Consider the following 21,373-nt stretch of genomic DNA (forward strand, 5'->3'; position numbering starts at 1 on the left):
GGCCAAGGGCAATTGTTACAAGTTTCAGGCCCAAAAGCACAAACAGTGTTGGACTGAAGAGAGAAAATGAGAAGGAGGGGACTTCATAACCTGGAGCGGTGATTGGACAATTAAATCCCGATATGCAAATGAACCAAAACTTACAAAAGTGTGAGACCTCGTGACTGGGCGTCCATTTTGGGGCCATTTTGGGCCCACCTTGGGTGTAACCCTGGCCAGGCTCCTGTCCTGCCCAAGGTGTATCCTAAAGGCCTTTTCATAGATATCTGCTTTATTCTCTAGCTCTGTTCAGTCTCTGTTCCAGCTCAGCCTTCCCAAGGCATCACTGCAGGGTCCCATCCTCCACCCCATGCCCTTCAATGTCTTTGTAAATGACTTAGACCCAGGCCTGGAAGGGATATTAAGCAAGTTTGCAGATGATACAAAACTGGGATGGTCTGTTGGCTCCCTCGGAGGCAGGGAGGCCCTGCAGAGAGACCCTGGCAAATTAGAGGACTGGGCCATCACCATGGAGTTCAACAAGGGAAAGGGTTGGAATCTGCACCTGGGATGGGGCAACCCTGGAGGTACAGACAGACAAAGGAATGGGATGCTGGAAAGCAGCTCTGCTCAAAGGGACCTGAGGGTCCTGGTCGATGGAAAGTTGGATTTGAATCGGCAGTGCCCTGGCAGCCAGGAGGGACATCCTTGTCCTGGGGGGCTTCCGGCCCAGCATCAGCAGCTGGGTGAGGGGAGGGATTGTCCTGCCCTGCTCTGCACTGGGGTGGCCTCACCTGGAGTCCTGTGGGCAGTTTTGGGCACCACAGTATGAGAACGATACTGGACTATTGGAGAGCATCCTAAGGAGGGCAGCAAAGACGGTGAAGGGTTTTGAAGAGGGGAAGCTCAAGGAGGAGCAGCTGAGGACACTTGGTCTTGGAGGAGGTTGAGGGGTCTCAACTCATTTCAGTCTACAACTTCCTTGTGAGGGGAAGAGGAGGGGCAAACACCGATTGCTGCTCTGTGGTGCCCAGTGGCAGGACCCAAAGGAATGGCCTGAAGTTGTGTCAGGGTAGGCTTAGGTTGGATATTAGAGAAAGGTTCTTCACCCAGAGGGTGCTTGGGCTCAGGAACAGGCTCCCCAGGGCAGTGGGCATGGCCCCAAGGCTGGCAGAGCTCAAGAAGCATTTGGGCAATGCTCTCAGGCACGTGGTGTGATTCTTGAGGATGGTGCTGTGCAGGCCCTGGGGTTGGACTAGATGATCCTTGTGGATCCTTTCCAGCTCAGATTATTCTGTGATTCTGTGACCTTCTCATTGCCAGTGTGGGTTTGCAGGATGGAAATGTGGGTGTTCAGTGGTTCCTGACTCATGGAATTAGCAGGTTGTGATGGAGAATGAAGAGCTCAAGCCAAGGTTTGAAAGCATAGGGCGAGACATTAGACTTTGGATGTAAATTGTTCAGAGGTAATTGTTAAGACATTCATCTGCTCCCTATTTTTTACAAGGCAACCAGAAATTTTTTTTTGGGCATTTCATGCCCAGCAAGAGGAAGTTTCTGCATTTTTGGGGTTCCTGAGCTACACTTCACTTCAAAGCTTTTTGATTTGCTGAAAAAAAATCACAACTTGCTCTTTTGGGAACTTTTCTTGGGCAGAGGGCTGGGTTGCACAAAATTCAAGTATTCTCAGGTTACTTTGAAGAAGCTTCTTTGATGTTTCCCTGTGTCAGTTTGTTTTGGAAGGTGCTTTAACGGTCTTCCCCTATAAAAATAACACTTTAAAATGTATGTAGGTATCTCAGCTCTCCACTTAAAAAAATGAGCAAAGTTGTTTAATGCTGCCGTTCAAGGTACATTAACCTGGTCTACTAAAGCTCTGACTGGCTCTTGCAGGTTTTATTCTCATGTTTATGTTGCAGAGATATCCCTGGAGCCTTTCAGAGATGGGTATCTTTGGAGAGGAGAGAAATATTTAGCAGTAATTGTTGTTCTCATCAGAAATCCACTGAAGCAGCTCCATCCTTTCTATGGAGCTGAAGTTGGGAGGAGGATTGGGAAATAGTAATTAAATAAATACAAATAACAAATGAGTGCATGAAAATATTAAACAAAATTTAAAATATTAAATACCTGGGTGAAAACATTCAATAAATAAAAGCTCCATTTCCTGGTGCTCAGGAGCCCATCCACTGGCATTCCAAACCAGTGTTTGGAAAGGGGTTTTTTGGCATTGTCCAACACGGTGTTTCCTTCTCCCTTTTATCCCAGTACTTACGTATTGACCAACTGCTTTTTTAGGAGAAAAATAGAAAAGGGATTTGCTGTGGTCTAGACTTGATTCTACAGAAATATCAAATCACTATCTGCTTTAACCCATACTTGTAGCAGAAACACAGACTCAATTTCCCCATTTTTTACCAGGCAATAACTAATAACAGGATGCTGGGAGGGTATGGAGGTCAGCATTTAGTACAACCAGCATCTTGGCTGTGAGCAAAAGATGCTCCCACTGCAAGAAAACCTCCTGGAATTGGATTGAGGAAATTTGACTCTGATACATTCTTAAAAAAAATTAGAACTCTTTGATGGCGCAGTGGTATCTTTGCACAAACGTTCCTGATCTCCCCAGATGAGGTGTTACATGACCCTGTTTGGAAGCAACCTTGAACATGGAGGAATGGCCAAGAATGGGTAATGTCTCGAAAAAATGGATTCCTTTTGGTTTTGACCATTTACTAGCATTTGGTTTATTTTTAACATGCCCAGGGTAGCACAAAGGACTTCTTGCAATGACATGAAACCCTGGTATCCATCTTTCAGGGTAAAAAGAGTGAGTTTTGGTAAAAAGAGGCAAAAAAAGAGTGAAGATTTGTTGATAGAAACAAGACATTCAAGTGGAGAGGGTCACTCTTAATTCTCTTTATGGCCAATCAAGAGTTGGCATCACCCGCCGAGGGTGAGCTTGTCCTTGTGGTTCTGAGTGAGATGTATCGTCCTCTGGAGGACCCTCTCCATCCCTCCTCTGCTGTATTTCTTCATTTTAACTTAGCTGAATGCATATATCATAAACTTCAGCCTGCACAAGCCCTCTGTGAAGATGGTGACATAAAAAACTCGAGCGTGCTGTGGAGAGAGCGTAACTGACACGGCGTCGTTGAGAATCTCACAGCATTCCTTCTTCAAAAAAGTCCCCTTTAGAAAAGGCAATCTTCCTTTAATACAGAAAAATATCCTACATGGCTGGGAAAAAAACCAAAAACCAACATACTCAAGTATCTGTAATAATTTTGATGCTTCAGGTGGAGAGGAAGAAAAGCCCGAAAAGTTGATTATCTGATTTTTCGTGTTCAATCCTCCATTATCAATTGCGTGTGTTGCTGTGGGGCTGAAGCTTCTCAACTAGCTAGAAAAAGTGATCCCCATTTTCCCATTGGTTGTGCTTTACAGATTGAATATTAACATTTTGTTTTGGAAACAGTGATGTAGAGTCCGTAAAAGGTTTGGTTTTTTTTTCATTCAGCCCCAGTTCTGACCATCCCTAGCTATTCTAATATGGGCTTATGGCTGTTTTATTAATCAAGGAGGTCATATTCACCTGGAGGGTGGTGGGTGGCTGACAATACTTTGGTTTTTTTAAGTGTTTTAAGTCATCATAGAGAAAAAAAACCCCCTACTTTTCAACTTAGTCTTTAATTATTTTTACTTGAAAAAGGATGTTAAATATTGCTGGCATAAAACCCCCAGCCTATAAATCTGGGAGTCTTTTAGATAGGCACAAGCTCTTCGGGAAATACATTTCCAACCTAATGGCAACATTTCAGTGATAGCTGAAATAATTTTATTTCATAAGGAAATTTAGGATTCTTTGATCTCAAGTCACTGCCAAAGTGTGAAGTACTGCTGCTTCCGGAAATGAAAGAGCCTTTATGGGTTTTTATTGCTCACCATTTCTTTCTTCTGTGCAAATCTCCCAGGAGTTGGCTGCAATTCCTGCCCTCCTTGTTCTCCAGATCCCCAGAATTCACTCTTCACCCAAGATTTGGACATGTCTTTGAGGTGGGCTGGAAGGAGTTGGCAGGGCTTTGGTGATGCTCTGGATGCCCATAGTCAAGAGCTCATGCAGACAAATTAATTTAAGAAGTGGGGCAAGGAAAGAAAAGAGAGGGGATGAATGTATAGAACAAAAAATACAAAAAATAAGAAAAGGTGAATGCAAGTAATGGCAGCTTTCAACCCTTCCCTGCGTTGGCTGCTGATAAATCCATGGGGCTGACAGCTCTGCACTGTTATCCTGAGATTCATGGCTGGGGGCTCCCACGTGAAACACCTGTCCAGCTTTTCCTGTGGGGACCAGAGACTTTCCTGGATATTTACGGTGCCTGAGTGCATTTGTTTCCCCCAAGATAAATATACCACAATTGGCAATAGCTGTCTCCCCCTTTTATCCTCTATTTCCCCCCCCCCCATTTAGCTGTCAGTCCAATTCTCCAAACAAATCAGCACCCATAAACCTCAATGAACGGCTTGATTTGAGCAGCTTTGATATTATTCAGCAATTAAATCGGGCTCTGGGCTGCCACCTTCTGGGAATAGACTCACCCAAAAAGCTCACACCCCACAGTAAATCGCCACGTGCTGGTTGTAGGATCGCTCTTGGCAGGAACAATAGATGCCAAGCAGGGTATTTTTCCCAAAATAGCAATGGCTTTTTTATTTTAGCTTCCCACCCAGATGTCCAGACTGTCGCAGTGCTAAATTCTGCTTTTCCCCAGCTGAAACTGTTTCTGATGGGGAGGTTTTTCCCTTGGTGTTACCCCCCGAGGACACGGATATTTGTGTGCCTGCAGCTGCGAGCTGAGTTTTGACATTGGACATCAAAGATTTTAAGCTGTGAGTTCACTCAGGAGCAGATAATTTTGCCTCCCGCTATTTTGCTGTTGGGAGGAAAAAGATGAAAAGCACCATTTTAATCCCATAAATGCAATATCCTCCCTGCTAGAGGTCTGTGTCATGCAAGAACCCTGATGTACCTTCACAATGCACGGGATTTCGGGTGGGATTTCGTAGTATTCAGTCCATGGGTTGTCCATATTTGTGCAAAGTATAAGAGAGAATAACCTCATTTATTCATGCACAATAAAAAAGGGTTGTTGACGCTCATCCCGTGCACACAGCACTTGGCTTTCCATTTGGACGTGGTGCAGTTGTGAACTTAGTGCCTGGCAAAGCCTGAAGCCTCGAGAAGATCAGAATATTGCACCTCTTCCCCCAAACAACCATGGACCTCACAGAGAGGACTAAATTTTTCACAAAGATTCCCAAACGTGCCTCGTTTTTGGCTGAGCTCGTCAGTGCCTCTGTTCCTCTTCCTTGCACCTTCCTGCTCTGTCACCGTTTCGTGGTGCAAGCTGTGCTCACACTGGTTTGGGGTTGTGTTCCCTCACAATATCTGGGCACTTCACACAACTTTCTGCATTTCCTCATGGGATGGTGCCATGGCTCTTCTCCAGCCAACGGGAAAGCCAGTGCACCACAACGGGGACATCCCTTGGGGAGATGTCTTCTCTTACAAAAAGGAGGCATTGCAAGAAGAAATGCACCTTTGGAGGACCCAGGGAGATTTGCTGGGGGGCTTTGTGAGTTGGCCCAAAACAGAGCTCCAAGCCACAGAGAGGGCAGGACAGAGTTTTTTTAAGAGTTTAGGCAAGATTTTGGCCTTTCTTGCTAAAGCACCAACACAGCTGCAGTGAAATAGTGGGAGAGGAAGTATTTTCAGGGCCAAGAATTGCTTTTGGGCCACATCTACCACCAGGTCCATTTGCCAGGGACTTTCCCCAGCCGTGCTCTACTACAAATTTTTCCCTTTCTGGTGCCTCTCTTTTTTCTCCATCTCCTTTGGACCTGAATTAAAAAATCAGTCTGTTTTCCTCTCAGATAACTGCATTTTGGAGAAAGCAGCAACTTTCAGAGAGGTTGGAGGTGGTGTGAGGACCTTCTCCTCAGTTTATGGGGTGTGCAAAGTCCAGGTTTGCTCCCTGGTTCAAATCATTTCTGCGCATTCAATCACCATGGGGTCAGTCCCCTCAACGTAGGAGACAGCACAACATAGGAATATGTTAAGTAAATTAATAAATAAGTATATTAAAAATGTTGGTGGATCTCCACATTGGATTCTCAATGTCCCTTCTGAACTGAGCATGAGGATGTGACTCCGTGGTGGCCAAAGGCAAAGAGACAAATCATTTTGGGAGGGTTTAGTGTATAATTCAAAAAATGGCAAGTTTTTTTTGCATTTATGATTTGTCTTTCTGCTTCCAGAAAAGAGGAATAGCTGGAAAGGGGATGGAGATCCCCATTTAGGCATGAGGGTTAGAAAGAAAGGCTTAGGCATGTGGGTAGGCATGAGAGGTGGAAAGAAAATGCCCTGGGTGTGCCAGAGCTCACAGGGGAGAAAATATCATGAACTTCACTGATGGCACCATCATCTCCAAGAGCTCTCCGGTGAAGATCTCCCTGCCAGTGACCTGCTTCACTTCTCCCGCCAGTGCATTCCTTATCCAAAATCACAAATCTCAAAAAAATCATCAAATCACAATGAGGGTCATCGAACCATCTTGAGTTTCTTCCCCGGGGGCTGTGTGGCAGAGCGCGGTGCTTGTGTGAGGAATGTCACCTCCCCTTTCTGCCTTTCATTTTTCCTTTCTGTGGGGATTTTTTTCCTGAGGGGAGAGATCCCTGGTAATCCAGCAGCTCTGTTCTCCTGCCCACAGGGTCTCGATGTGACTCCCAAGCAGGATGCACCATGTCTCCCCGGCACCAGCTCTGACCATGATGGCCACCCAGACAGTGCCTCCTCCTCCCTACCAAGACACCCCACAGGTGAGTGTCCTCCAGACCCCTCAGGACCCCCAACTCCTGCATTGCTTACCTCAATTCCCTAAATAACGGCTATTAAATTATTTCAATTAAATAACGAAATTACTTAAATAAAGTGTTTCACCCCAGAGCATCCATCCCAGGGACTGGCAGCGTTGAAACCCCTTCTGTCAGTCTCCAAGATCGAAAGATTTTGGGTAAAATATTGGGGTTTTTTCCACTTTTTTTGTCTTATGTCTCAAGCTGCGCCAAGGGAAATTTAGGTTGGATGTTAGGTAAAAGTTTTTTTACTGAATGAATGATAAAGTACTGGAATGATCTGCCCAGGGAGGTGGTGGAGTCACCATCCCTGGATGTGTTTAAAAAAAGATCGGATGTGGCACTCGGTGCCATGGTTTAGTTCAGGTGTTGGGGTCGGGTTGGACTTGATGATCTTAAAGGTCTCTTCCAACCTGGTGATTCTGGGATTTTGGGGTCTTTGGGTCTTCTTGGAAAGCAGACATGGTGGCATGATTGTACCCAGCAGGTTAATTAGCTGGAAAGATGAAACATTTGACTAAACCAGGACGGGTTTAATCATAGCAATGGCCTTTGATTTATTTCAATGGCATTTTTCAATAACCTGTGGCAAGGGAGAAAAAAGGATTTCATCTCCAATGGTGCTCTAAGCGGGCAAACAGCTTTTCCAAGCACCTTTATGGAGTCAAGTTATTATAAGAAGAGGAGTTTGTCCAAGAGAAACTCTTCCGGAGCACCCCAGTGGGCTGGACTTGGGAGTTCAGGATGGATTTTGGTGATGGTCCTGCACCTTGAAGCCCATCCTGAGATTTTTTTAGGGGTAAATTTATATCACATCTTGGCTTTTCCCGCTACAATGACTGAACAGGGGTGATCTGTATTGTGCACCGAGCCAGCTCCACACTCAAAGCAGCCTTTTTTTTGTTGGTGTTCATATGGAAGATTTAAAGTCTTTCCGCATTTGCTGCATTTCTCGTCTGCAAAAGCAGAAAAGTCCCCCTCCCCCCCCAAAAAAACCTCTCAAACTAAACAAAAAACCCCACAAAAAACCCAACAAAAAAACCCACCAAACAAAAACCCCAAAACCCCAAACCCCTAAGCCAGTCCTCTGCAAGCTAAAATAAATAAATTGACTTTTACACCCCCCCTTGAAGCCACCCGTGTCTCCTTTCTCCTCATTTCCTTTGGTGGGAAAAGGTCACTTCTCACAAACGACACCTCGGTGGGGTTTTATGGCTCCTCCAACTTCTGTGTCATCATTTACTCGCTTCGCTGCTCTGCCTTGAGCAGGGCTTTTTTTTTTTTTTTTTTCCAAATTTTTTTTTTTTCTCCCCTTTCTCGCTTACACAGCGGGGAGCCACGGCACCGTTTGAGTCCTAATGGGCAATTTAAGGGACTTTTAAAATAGCCGACATTTCCCGTAGCATCCTTTGGAGACAGTCGCCTCTCCCTTCCCCATCCCTGCCCCTTATCTGCCCCCTGCTTTAATACATTGAATTTTGGGGACCCTCAGGAGCATTGCTGACCAAATCCTTCCTCTTTTACCTTATCTAGGGGGTTGCTCAAGTGTTTTTCTCTCTGTTTAGTGAGTTTGGAGGAAAAGCTGCAGCCAAGAATTGATTTTTTTTTTTTTTTTTTTTTTTTGGACGCGGCTGCTGTGAACTTTTCACCTGAAAAATTTGGGATTTCTAGGGATTGGAAAAGGAAATTACACAAATTTCGTCTCCCCGAAGGTGGGGAAGAAACGGGGAGGACTGGTGATAAATGGAAAAATTATCGATTATCAGAGCTACAACGAGCTCCTCCTCATCAAGGGAACCACTTTGGGGAGAAGAGTGGTAAAAAAAGGGATTTGGGGAGCTCTGCATTCAGGTTTTACAGCAGAGGCTGTGCAAGCTGTCACCCTCACTGTCAGAAAGAGGCAAAAAGGAAGCAGGAATGATGGAAAAAGCTGCTTTTGGGAAGGAAGAAATGCTTCATTAATCACTGGAATCTGTTACAGGAATGGGACATGGAGCATCTTTTACACCAAGCACGGTCGCACTCCTTGAGTTCTCTACCTGTTGAAAATTAAAGTCCGCATTAAAATCAGTTTTCTATGATTAATGGAAACAAAAAAGCCATGGAAGTCTTCAGGCATTTCATTGGCAAAAAGAGGTTGTTTTAAAATGAGCATTTTTCTAAAAATATATTTAAGAAAAAGTGTTCTTAAAAATTGGGTTCATTTTTCATACGTTTCAGCGCAGAAAGTGATAAAAAGCATCCTCCCTCTCCCCCCCAAGTGATTACAATAGCAACAAAAATGACAAATAAATAAATAAATTATTCTGTATTTTGAAAAAGATTTAAAAATTGGATGGAGAAGTTAATTTTTCATAATTTTCAGCACAGAAAAATACAGAAGTATCTTTCCTCCTCTGTCCTCTTCCTAAAATGTGCTTTTTATGTGGTCAGAACTGGAACAAAAATTTTAAAATTATGAATATGGTTCTGCCTTTTTAATTACAAAAATATTTTTCCAAAAGTCACAGGTTCAAATTTGGGTGGTGATCCTGGTTTTTCAGTAGGAGCCACAAAACCTGCCAATTCCTGGTGTCCTCAGCAGGTTTTTGGGCTCAGAACTGCTGTTTTCAGCATCCCACTGAGGAACAGGGTGAATGTTGAGTTAAGGGGATTTGTTCTCTGGACTTGACTCTGGTCCTTGGCCACAGTCTTTGGATAAAATCTAAAACTGGGGGATTATGGTATTTAAACCCACCCAAAGCCCAGGAGCAGCCACCAACACCAGCAGAGGATTTCCTTCCAAAAGAGGAAAAAAACCCCAGAAATATCATCCCTGAACCCTAGGAATTTCTAATATCCAACCCCAGAAACCTGTAATACCCAAATCCAAAAATACCATCCCTGAACCCCAGAAATCTGCAATTCCCAAACCCAGAAATTTCATACGCAGCTCAGGGAGCATAGAGCAAATAGCATCTCAAAAATATCTGCTTTGCCCAGGAGCTTTGCAAAAACTCAGAGATTTTAAATTATTTTTACTATTTCTTTACTAATTTTTAAATTTCATTCTTATTTTCTTTTATTTTTTTACATCTTCAAAGCCCTTTGTCATTTTTTTTCATATTCTATATTTAAAAGGTATTTTAAAGGACATTTTAAACATAATTTAATTTTTTTCCAACATTTTAGCATCTTTTAGTGTATTTTCTACATTCTAAAGCATTTTAGATTTTTTCTATAATTCCAAACATATATTTTACATTTTTCTATATTTTAAATCGTTTTAAACATATTTATAAAACATTTTTTGATTTTCACATCTTTGAACGTATTTGTAACATTTTAAGACTTCACTTTTCCAATATATTGGTAAACACATTTTGAACATATTTGAAATGTATTTTGACAAATTTTTACAGTTTTCATGATCATTGTCATCATTCTAATTTTTTCTTCACTTTTTTCTTTTGCTGCTTTTTAAACACAACTTTTTGTGCCGTTTATTTTCTTTTTTTTTTGTTTACCTTTTTTTCCCCCCTCCTGCAACTATTTTTGATCATTTTCCAGGGAGGAAAAAACCACCCCAACCCAAACCCACCTGCGTTTTTTTTTTTTAATCAAAACTTACAACTTTTACACCCAAATGCTTCCTTCTATTTCCCATTTTCCCACTTCCAGGAACCTGCTGCCTTTTCTCTCCCCACCTGCTCCCCCAAATGCCATTTTTGGCTCTGTTTTTTGCCTTCCTCCCTATTCAGCTGCAAATCTCCCCCATCCCAGCGTCCTCTCACCTCTTTTTCCATAGACTTGGAATTATTTTTACTTTTTTTTTTTGTTCTTTTCTTTAGTCCAAGGTGAGGTAATGGCTTCGGAGCAGCCCCAAAGGAGGCTTTTTTTTTTTTCTTTTGGGTAATAGCTCAATTAGTTGCAGACTTGGCTGGAAATAGTCAACTTGGCAGGATGCAAAAAGGGCTTTGGAATCCTGGTAAATAAGTGTGATGAGGGAGGGGGAAAAGAAAAGGGGAAAGGTTGGGGGAAAAAGCCATTTTTCCCTGCAGAAGTGAAATTTTCCACAGAGATAATGGGGAGAAAAAATAGGGAGAAAAAGGAAAGAGGGTGAGGAGATACTCAGTGATGTGGCTGGAGCATCCCAAAATCTGCTCCATTTTGGTTTTAAATGGAAAACGGGGGCGGGGGGGAAGGGGAAATCTCAACTGCTGGAATCAGGAGGGGAAGTGAAGCCTGAATTTCACTCTTTGCTTTAGCACGAGGGAGGAGGGACAGAAATTGAACCTGTTGGGAGAGTTGGGAGAACTGGAAATTAAATAGAGCCAAGTGAATTTGCAGGTGCTGGAGCCCAACTTTGGAGTTATGAACAATAAAGGAGATTGAAAAGGAAAAAAAAAAAAAGGTGGAAAAAAAGCGCAGCAAAAGGTCAGGCAGGAGATATTAAAGGCAAACATTTTAAAAGCAAAAGGTATCATCGTTTTGGTCCAGCTTGGGTTTCTAAAGTTTTACATATTTGTGTATAAATGGACATATATATACATTTACACTGATTAATGACAAGATAATTTATGTATATGAATATTTTTATATATTGACTATCACAAATAAATTTAAAGGCATTATTAGACAAATAAATAAAAATATGTATAAGCCCATTTCTGTATAAACACAGGAATAAATATGAAAGTGTATCAGACAAATAGTATTTATTATTTATATCAAAACACAGGCAGGAAGAAACATTGTATAGACATAGGTAACATATAATTATATATAGATACAGAAATAAGTGTATTAGACAAATAAAGAAATTATATATATAACGTTTAGCAAGAGCCAGAGCTTCCTTTTGCTCCGTGCCTCAAGGGAGGACTGAACATTTACAGGTAAAAATAGGCAAATACTAATTTTTTCACAAATTTCAGCAGAGAGGCAGGCAAACCAACCACTTTGCAATAATTTTCCACTGAAATTTTAGGCTGAAACCACTGGGTTTGGGGTGCTGCTAATCCATTTGAACCTCAATTGTTTCAAATGCTCCCTGAATTTTTTTTTTTTAACGGAATCTTGTGGTGATAACACAAAGACTGTGTTGGTCTGAAGTCTGACAGCGTGTAATAGTCTTCATGTCTGAAGTCTGGCAGCAAGTAATTCAGACTTTTTTTTAAGGATTTGATAGTTTTAAGTGAAAACTGCCCCTAAATTGGTGTTACCCTGCTCTGGGGGGTGGCAGTTTTGGGGTGATGCTGGAAGGATGCTCAGGGATTCACAGGAGCAATGGCACAAGCACATCTCCCATCTTCAAGATTCCTATTTACCTAAAATCATTGCTGTTTTTAAAATCAGCACGATGCTTGTTGTCAGGGTGATTTATTGCACAGCACATTCCCATGATGGCAGCACTGGGGCTAAAGTTGGGTGATTTGGGCACGGGGCACCAAAAAAAGTTTGATTTTTTTTTTTTTGGCTGTCTTCTCACAGCTCCGAGGTGACTCATTGCTGGGCTTGGCGAGCTGGAAGAGGCTCGGCTAATTTTGGAAGAAAATTGAAAATGACTGTGTCTAGACAGTAATACCTGCTTTGAAAGGACTCTTGGCAAACCACGGTGTTGCAGCTGATTTAATCTGGGACTCGTGTGAAACATCCGTTCCTAAATTACCCCACACAATAATGATGGTGGGACTTTTCCCCCAGTGAAAAGTGGAAAAAAAAAAATGGGGGAAAATGTGGTAAAAACCCCAAACCTCCTGTTTCCAGGCAAAGACAAAATGCCTGTGTGCGTTTCACCTGCACACAGCCCCACCAGAGCGCTGCGTCCCCAACTTCCAAAACTCGGCGCAGAACGCTGTAAAACCCTCCTGGAACGCACAACAAACCCTATTTATTTTATTTTTTCATTTTATTTTACATTCTTTTCTTCCCCTCTTTGCTTTTTTCCCTGCCCTCCCCAGATGACAGCCACAGCCCAGCAGCCCACCAAAGCCCAGCCCGTGCATCTCACCACGCCGGCGGCGGCCGCCAACGCTCCGGTGCCGGCCACGGGCGGCGACCCCCAGGCGCAGCTGGAGGCCGACAAGAGGGCTGTCTACAGGTGAGGCAAGATAATTGCATTCATTAATGCCTTTTAATTAATGGTCTCGTCGTTATAGTGCAGGGTTGCTGCATCGGTTCGGCGATGCATTAATTAATGCATCGGTTGCCGGATCGGTTCGTTGATGCATTCGTTGTTATTATGCATTATTAATCTGCTGTTCTTCTAGTGCATTAATTAACACACGGGAAGGGGGGGATTAGCAATTAGCTCCTTTTTAGCAATAATAACCATTGATTATAACGCGTGGTGATGGGGCTCCTTCGTGGACTTTGTTCTGCAGCATCTCTGCCTCTTCAAAATCTTCAAAAAACTCTCCCCAAGATTAACCTTTTTTGGGGGAAAAGCCACGTGATTTGGGGCTGAACAAGGAGAGAAGTCACAACATCAACCTGAAATGTGCAGTTCCTGCATCTGTACAGGATGGAGGCAGTGATGGGCAAGGGATGGGTGGCTCCTCCAGTCCCTTCTTTGTCACTTTGGGCATAATAATATATTCTGTCTTAATATATGCAGTAATGTTATTGTATAACAACTATAGATAACATTCTAATTATGTAAATAGTGTCATTATATAAGTAATACGTAATTATGTGATAGTTTACAATATTAGAACGTAGAGCAATGATGTAAGAGTAACAATATCCTAATATAATTAGGATTAAAGTTTAAGGTTTAGGATTAACCTATCAATCACCAGGGCCGTGGGGGCTTGTGAACCAAAAGATTGCAGCTTGGACTTGAAAGAATTAAAATATTTTGCCTCCAAAGATTCAAATGTTACAAAGCTGGAAGGTCTGAAATGGTGGATGAAAGTGTGGAATAAACTCACTCTTTCCCAGGAAAACACAAAGGATTATTCACTGCAGGTCTCCCAGTGACGAAATCATTTCCTCAAAGCAAAAGAAACCATTTGAAGACAAAACCACCTTCTTTTTTGCCCTTCAGTGAGGAGTTCTGCAGCATTTGTGGGATAAAGGAAGAAAACCAACCCCCTCCTTGGAGTTTTCACAGCCTTAATTGGCAGGTCAAAAATATGCAAAAAACACCTTGTGGGAGGTGCTCCCCCTAGAAACGTGGGGGGAAATTTGTTGTCCAGTTCCCTGTGTGCCCAAACCTGGATGCTTAGCCAAAACAACCCCACAAATATATTTTCACATAAAACAAATATATACTGCTGTATATCTACATAACACATTCTATATTTACATCAAATTAACCTTTTTTTTTTTTGCTGAACATCCCCCTCTCCAGTGGTTGAAAAGGACGGTGTTCATGTCGTTTGGCATCAAACGCACGCCAGGATTTCTCTTAGCCCTCCCAGGTCCGTTTCCCTCCACCCAAAACAATGGATTTTTGTTAGTTTTCAATAATTCCACCCGGGCAGAAGGCATCGGCTGTAAGCGTCGGTCGATCAAGCTGGAAGGAAATCGCTGGGAAAATGTGATGGGAAATATAAAAACCGATGGACAAGTCACCCCGCCGGGTTTTATGCCCTAGCAGGAGGTTTATCACCCATTAAAAAAACAGAAAAAAAAAAAGGGGGAAAAAAAGAAATCCTTCCCCACCCTTCCTGGTGTGGGAGCTGCTTGGCAGGGACTGGTCCAGCAGTGTCACTTCTCAGCTGCAATTCTCTCCCAGCTAAAATGTTTTCTTGACTTTATGCAACAGCGGGGCTGGGACTTCCCAATGGATTTTGGACCAGAAAAGATGATGCTCCTGAAGGGAAATGATGCTTAAACCACCCGAGCACCACAAATTGGATTTTTCCAAGTGGGAAATGCTGGATTTCTTTGCATTAAGTTTGGTGGGGGGGCTTTTTGTGTGGGTTTTTTTTTTCCTTTGGTTGTTTTGTTTTGTTTTGTTTTGTTTTGTGTAGTTTGGGGTTTTTTTAAGGGGAAAAGGGTGAAAAAAAATAAAATTCCTGTTGTGACGTGCCCGCTGTGCTGCTGGCTCGGCTGAAGGTGGGAAATTAGGCCATTAGAGGAATTCATTCCTCTTTATTAGCCCGTGTCGAATCCTTTTTATTAGTGGCTGCAAACGACCTCTCTCCTGCAAGAAAATGTCAGGGCTGGTTCAGCCCTTTCATTTGGAGGATTCCCGGGCAAAAAAAAACCAGTCCAAGTAAACAAAATAATTTTTTTTCTGCAAAACTGTAATTAGCAAAAGCAGATTTTCTACCTCAAAACTCTTTTTCATGCTGTAGGGGTGATTTTAACCTCTGTAACGCCCACTGTGGGGAAAATCCTTCGGATTCCCCTTTGCGTCCTGGATATCCATCTATTCCCCCCACTGGAAATTTCATAGCAGAGAGGGGGTCCAGCTCTCAATTTATACACCACAACCTCCAGCTGCCGTGGTGGGCTTTGCGTGGTGTGGCCACGGAGAAAACGGTGGTTTGGGTTGGGTTTTTTCTCATGCAGAAATGAAAAAAGCCCACAAATTCCACAACAATTCAGCCTAAAGCTCATGGCAAACTCCCAAATTCCAGCACTCCTTGAGAGTGCACTCAGAGAGTGCTCTTGGTGGCCTCCTTTAATCCATCTCTGGGGGTCTTGGCCCCCTGATTTCCCCTTTTATTTGTTTTTTTTTTTAATATGTCTATTTTTAAAATTTCAATTTTTTTTTGTTTAATGTAGTTTAATATTATTGTATTTTTAATTTATTTTGTTTCATTTAATTTTATTTTTATTTATTGATGGATTGGATCGATTGGATTCCACTTTGTTGTTTTTTTTTTAATTATATCTCAGATTTTAATTTTTTAATTCCATTTTATTTTCAGCTGAAAAGCAAACCGTTCTCCCCTCAGCCTTGTTCCTTCCTCCTCCTGCTCCCTGCCAGCCCCAAAACTTTCCTGGGGCCCCAGACCAGCACTGACCCTATTATCAATACTGAGGAACACGGGGTGATGCTGACCTTAATCCCCCTTGGTCAATGCAACCCCTCAAAGAAAAGGGTCTAAAAATTTCTCAAGGGCTGCACCCCCCTTCTCCCTTCCCCAGACCCCCATCCTCGGGGTCAATTCCGTGCCTCTGCTCCTAATTGATGGAGTGGCTCTGGAAATGGCAGCAGGCACCTGCTGCGGTGCCACCGGTTCTTAAGTCCCAATAATTCAACCTTCCGCCTGGAATTTGCCTTTCATATCCCTTGGCTAAGCTCCGGCGGGGCTCCTGAAATTATGAAATGATTTCCCCCCCTCGCCACTCTCTGCTCCAGCCTCGGTGAATCTTGCATTAAACCAGGATCAGGACAGATTAAACTATAATATGCTGTGGTATTAGCGGCTGCAAATGAAGACTTAGCCGAGGGGTTTAACCCCTTCGCCTGACTCCGACTCAAAAAGGCTGTTACGAAGAGATTCGTAATCATCTTTTGGGCCATCTTTTGGAGATAAAATGGTGGAGCCAATCCCATTGTGCTGGGATAACTGGAGTGCTGTGGGAGACCATTCCTGCAGGAGCGTTTTGCATTTCTGCCTGGAAAGACTCCATAAAACATTTTTGATTTGAATTTGCACAGCTGGAGAGGCTCATAGAGGCTTGCCCTAAGCCGTGGTCTTCACCTCGGTGTTGTCCACGTGCTTTGGTGCTGTTTGTGTATTTGCATTTTTTATTGCATCAACTTAGCGTCATCATTGGAGTGACTTGAACTTCAAGAAGAGCGATAAATCTTTGTTTTCAAGATCATCTCACGGTAAGAAAGAAGTGGGATTTGACCCATCTTTGTGGACTTGTCAGAGGTGCAAAGAGACCTCTTGGTGGAGGAGCAGCCTGTAACAAGGTTGGTCTGTAGCTGCAGGCAAATAGAAGTCTCCATCCATTATCTCCAACCAACAGAGACATTTTGATGAGCAGGTGCTGATGTCCACCCTTGAAAGGAGAAGCCACTTGGACAGCAGAAGGCTCCAGGACATCTTGGCTACACACAGCCTTTTTGCCTGTTTAGGAAGTTCTGACTTTGGAGCAATGACAGAAAACACAAAGACATTGGAACAAGTCATTGCCTGATGGAGGAGATAGTGAATTTTACAATTTTTCAGCTTTTTTTTTTTTGTTGTTGCTGAAGGACACCTAGAGGGAGCACTTCCAGTGTGTGACTTGGGAGGGAGGTTTGCGCCACCAGGTTCTTGCAGACTGGGGGGGAATGGATGGATGGATGGATGGATGGATGGATGGATGGATGGATGGATAAATGGTGTGGGGTAAAGATGGACATGGGACCTAAAGCAGTGGGTGTTATGGATGGTCTCCTTTGTCCTCTGCAGGCACCCGCTGTTCCCACTGCTGACGTTGCTCTTTGAGAAATGCGAGCAGGCGACGCAGGGCTCCGAGTGCATCACCTCGGCCAGCTTCGATGTCGACATTGAGAACTTTGTCCACCAGCAGGAGCAGGAGCACAAGCCCTTCTTCAGTGATGACCCCGAGCTGGACAACCTGGTATAGGCAGCTGGGGCTTGGCAGATGATTTTTGGGGGGTGTTGAAAAGGTAGGGGGTGAGGAACAAATGAAGATCTACCACCATGTCTTTGGGCCATGTAGTGTTGGTCATCTTGGCAATGTTTTCCACAGACCTTGTGAGACCTTCCTCAAGACATTTTCCAGAAGATCCCCTGTAAGAACAACCTCTCTGCCCCCTTTTGGCCTGTTGTCCCCCACAACCTCCATGGGGTCAACCAGGTTGTGCCCCAAAACTTGCAATCTCTGTAGGAATTACTGCTCCTCAGTGCATCATTCTCATGTGGCACCGTCTGGTTTGAGGTGTCATGGCCAGCTCATGTCCTGGAAGCAGGGCAAAATGGTTACTTTTTCCTTAATATAAGGGATATCAACAGTTTGGAACACTTGGTCTGGTTTTGGTGGATCAACTCAAGTTTCCTACTGCATCCATTGCTGCTGGAAGGTGCCTCAGAAGACTCTGCTTGGGATTTCTGTCGTCTTGACCTCAGAAAATATCCACAAATCCCATTATTTTGTCCAGAAAGCTACCAGACACGGTCTCCATGGCAAACATGTGGGTAGAAGAGTTTGTGGCGCTGTCCTGATGCTCCACAAGCAAATTTTCAAGGTCTGAAGAGGCAATTCTGTGCAATTCTCATGATGCAAACAGCAAAATACCTTCCCCTGGGGATTATGTGTCCCCTGGAAATTGTAGCAGAGGGATTTCCATCCCAGAAAAGGAGCAAAATCAGGCAATTCACAGGCTCCTTTTTCTAAGTATTACAGATATCCAGGGGTGATTTTGCATGATGATGTATCACGAAGGGAAGAAATAGCAAAACTCATCTAGGTGCAAGAACTACTGTTTTTTTAAAAAAAAAAAAAGCAAGAGAGGATTTCAAGGTGAAGTAAAATCCCACATGTTTTACATGAAGTAAAATCCCAGTTTCAGCTTATGGAGGAAAGTTTTTTAACATCCCTAAACCAAGAGTCTGCAGAATGCCCTCCAAAAAATTTGCAGGCCAGGCGAAGCCCCTTTTGCATGTTGCTAAACCCATTTTGCAATAACTTGTAGTCAAGAACAGAAATTGCTCTGGAAAAACAATTTAAAAGCCCCCAAAACCCCCAAAAACCAACCCAACCAATGTTTTGGGTTATTTCAGTTTTTGGACTACACAAATGCTGAGGTGCACCAGCAAACCCCCATTGCATTAAATTGCATAAAAATGGGTGTAATGGTCTCTCAGGAGGAGAGAAATGGAGCCAGGTGAAGAAAAAAACCCTAAAATTTTGGGAAAGGAAAACCTATTTCTGTACATATCAAGATGAAACACCACCTAAAAAACAAAACAAAACAAAAAAAAAAAGCAAAAAAAAAAGCAGGAAATGTATCCACACTGGCTATTTTCAGGTGTTTTTGTGGTTTATAAGCACACCAGTTGTGGTTTTCAGGCATGTTCTGAAGTAACTCTTCCTGCTAAGGTGAAATTTGGCCATGAGCAGCAGTTGATCCCATGTATAACCTTGCAGCACTTGGTACATTCATATTCTGATCTTTCTGTATCTATTGCTGTGTCTTTGTGTATATCTGTACCTCTGTTTATGTGGGTTTGCCGTTGTTCTAGTAGATAGCTGGATGTGTATTTTCTATCCAACGCCCAGAACTCCTCCATAAAAGGAGGAGCCATCCACCTCAGTGTGGGTAACCTGCATCAAGATAGGGGAGATGCTTGGTATGATGCTGGAGAAGCACATGGCTCTTGGTGGGAGGCACTAGTTGAAGGGAATTTTGGGTTAAAAATTCTTCTAGTGCTCAAAACTCAGTATTTCAACCCGTTCTTGAGCTGACACTTTTCCTCTATTTACATTGTCCTTTTTTTGTTGTTGTTGTTATTTTTCGGGTGTTGTTTTTTTTTTTCTATTTTTTTAACGCCACCCCGTTTGCCAGAAATTGGCGATGGCACAGCAGGGCTGAAAAGGCCAGTGGCATTAGCTATCATTAGAATAAGAGTCATGTATTCCTCGCTGCCAAGATGCACATAATTACAAATTAGAAAAAGGTCAGATCCCACCATTATCAACTCAATCAGCTGCCGAGTGCCACACAGTCAATTAATTCAGCATCTGTATTTTTTACAACCCCGCGCACGTACGCCATCGGACTGTAACTCTTTTTCCGGACAGATATACGACGCAGCGGAGCAGGGACATAAAATGAGACCCTAAGCAAATGAGCTGAGATAATTGAGAGATTTATTTTTTTACATATATGTGTCAGGTCTTCTTTGCCTTTGCCCTTGAATATTGACTTTCATGGCCGGTGAGCCCTGGGAGGATGCGGAAATCCTGGGCACGACACCTCCACCTTGTGCTCTGCCTGCGTCAACTGCGGAGGAGGAAAAATAAACCAGAAAAAAAAAAAGAAAAAAAAAAAAAAAGAAAAAAAAGGCAAAAAACCAAAAGGCGCTAAATAAAAGATTATTCCAGCCTCAACACATCCTCCCCGTTGTTCACCAACCAAAAATTCCCTTCCTCTGTCATGGAGCTGCCACTGGAGTTTGGCCCTGGATTTTTCAGGATGTTTCCCAGCCATGGCAACTTGCAGTTTGTAAAGATGACCACTAAAATTTGCAAGTTAAAAACACGCTTTGAAATGCAAAGACGCTTTGTTACATAAAACCGGATTTATTGCCCCGGAGTGAATAGCTGAAATTTTATATATTATGCAAGATTTCAAACAGCGGCTGTAAAACTTAAGGTTTCAGCTCGGTGAGAGGAATGTTTTATGTGTAAATTTTTTAAGGTTTATGGGGTACGTTTTAATGAGGCCCAGGCTTTGCACCAGCAACAGCTCACGGCTGAGTTGCAGCCCCGTAATCTTGTTAGAAGAAGTGGCCACCAGAGAATAACCAAACACTTTTCAACAACGAGGGGTTTGGCTTGTACTTTTTTTGGGGCACGGGGAGCGATTCCCATGAAGGCAATGGTGAATTTGGTGAATTTTTTCCTCTTGGATCTCAGAGTTGTGATTGATGGGCAAGGAAAAGGCATGCAGATATGCGAGGGATGGGCTCTGGGATGGGTTTTGGGCAAGAATATTCATTTTTTTTGGTGTGTGCTGGGAAAGGAAATGAATTTCATTCTGCCCTGGGGGATCAGTTCTACATCAGGCTTTGGGGAAGAATGTTGATTTTAGCTTTGTGCCCTTGTGTAGATGGTGAAGGCGATCCAGGTGCTGCGCATCCACCTCCTGGAGCTGGAGAAGGTCAATGAGTTGTGCAAGGACTTCTGCAACCGTTACATCACCTGCCTCAAAACCAAGATGCACAGCGACAACCTACTCAGGAATGACCTGGGGGGGCCCTACTCCCCCAACCCCTCCTCCATCAGCCTCCACCCCCAGGTAATGCCTTCAAATTCCTCTCTAATGCCCATTGTTGCACTTTGGCCAACAGGGAGTTGGGCCAACAAGGTTTCAGACTTGTCGCCTCCTGAAAAGTCATCAGAGTCCGTCCCCAAGAATGAAAAAAAAAAATCCTGTACCCTGTTAATAGAGTGCAATAAATGATGTTGCAGTGACTTTTTTTTCTTTATTTTAAATTTCTTTATGTCCTTTTTTCCATGGGTTGGCAGAGCTGTAACCCCAATGTTCATGGCTCTGCAAGAGAGAGAGTGAAGGACTCCTAAACTCTAATGTTGCAGCGATTAAATGTGAGGGCAAGGGAGCTGTGAAAGTGTGTGGGAATATAAACAAGAAAATCGCATTTTAAATGAAAAAATGCTGTTTATTGGCAGGAAGGACAGAAACATCAGGATTTTCTCCATTGCTTCTCACTTTTTGTTTCAAGGCAGCTCAAAGGATTTTTGGGTCTCAGACAACCCTTCCTGGCTTCACAGCCCCTTTTTGTGTCTCAGCAGATCTTGCAGTTCTCCCCCAGCACGATCAACATTCCCTTGA

General features: G+C 43.2%; 1 protein-coding gene across 3 annotated transcripts in view; it reads left to right on the top strand.

The window, feature by feature from the left end:
* The window catches only part of PKNOX2 (PBX/knotted 1 homeobox 2), an 87,716-nt gene that overhangs the window by 53,234 nt on the left and 13,109 nt on the right, over window positions 1-21,373 (top strand). For all 3 annotated transcript variants that reach the window (XM_066203626.1, XM_066203625.1, XM_066203627.1), the window contains 4 exons: window positions 6,750-6,858; window positions 12,837-12,976; window positions 17,244-17,415; window positions 20,630-20,818. In XM_066203626.1, coding sequence (XP_066059723.1) covers window positions 6,775-6,858; window positions 12,837-12,976; window positions 17,244-17,415; window positions 20,630-20,818 — 585 coding nt within the window. In that variant the 5' untranslated portion in view covers window positions 6,750-6,774. The remainder of the gene's footprint in view (window positions 1-6,749; window positions 6,859-12,836; window positions 12,977-17,243; window positions 17,416-20,629; window positions 20,819-21,373) is intronic.

Source organism: Chamaea fasciata, unplaced genomic scaffold, assembly GCF_029207755.1.
Source record: "Chamaea fasciata isolate MVZ Bird 193981 ecotype frontalis unplaced genomic scaffold, bChaFas1.0.hap1 SCAF_24, whole genome shotgun sequence".
In the NCBI taxonomy this organism is placed as follows: Eukaryota; Metazoa; Chordata; class Aves; order Passeriformes; family Sylviidae; genus Chamaea; species Chamaea fasciata.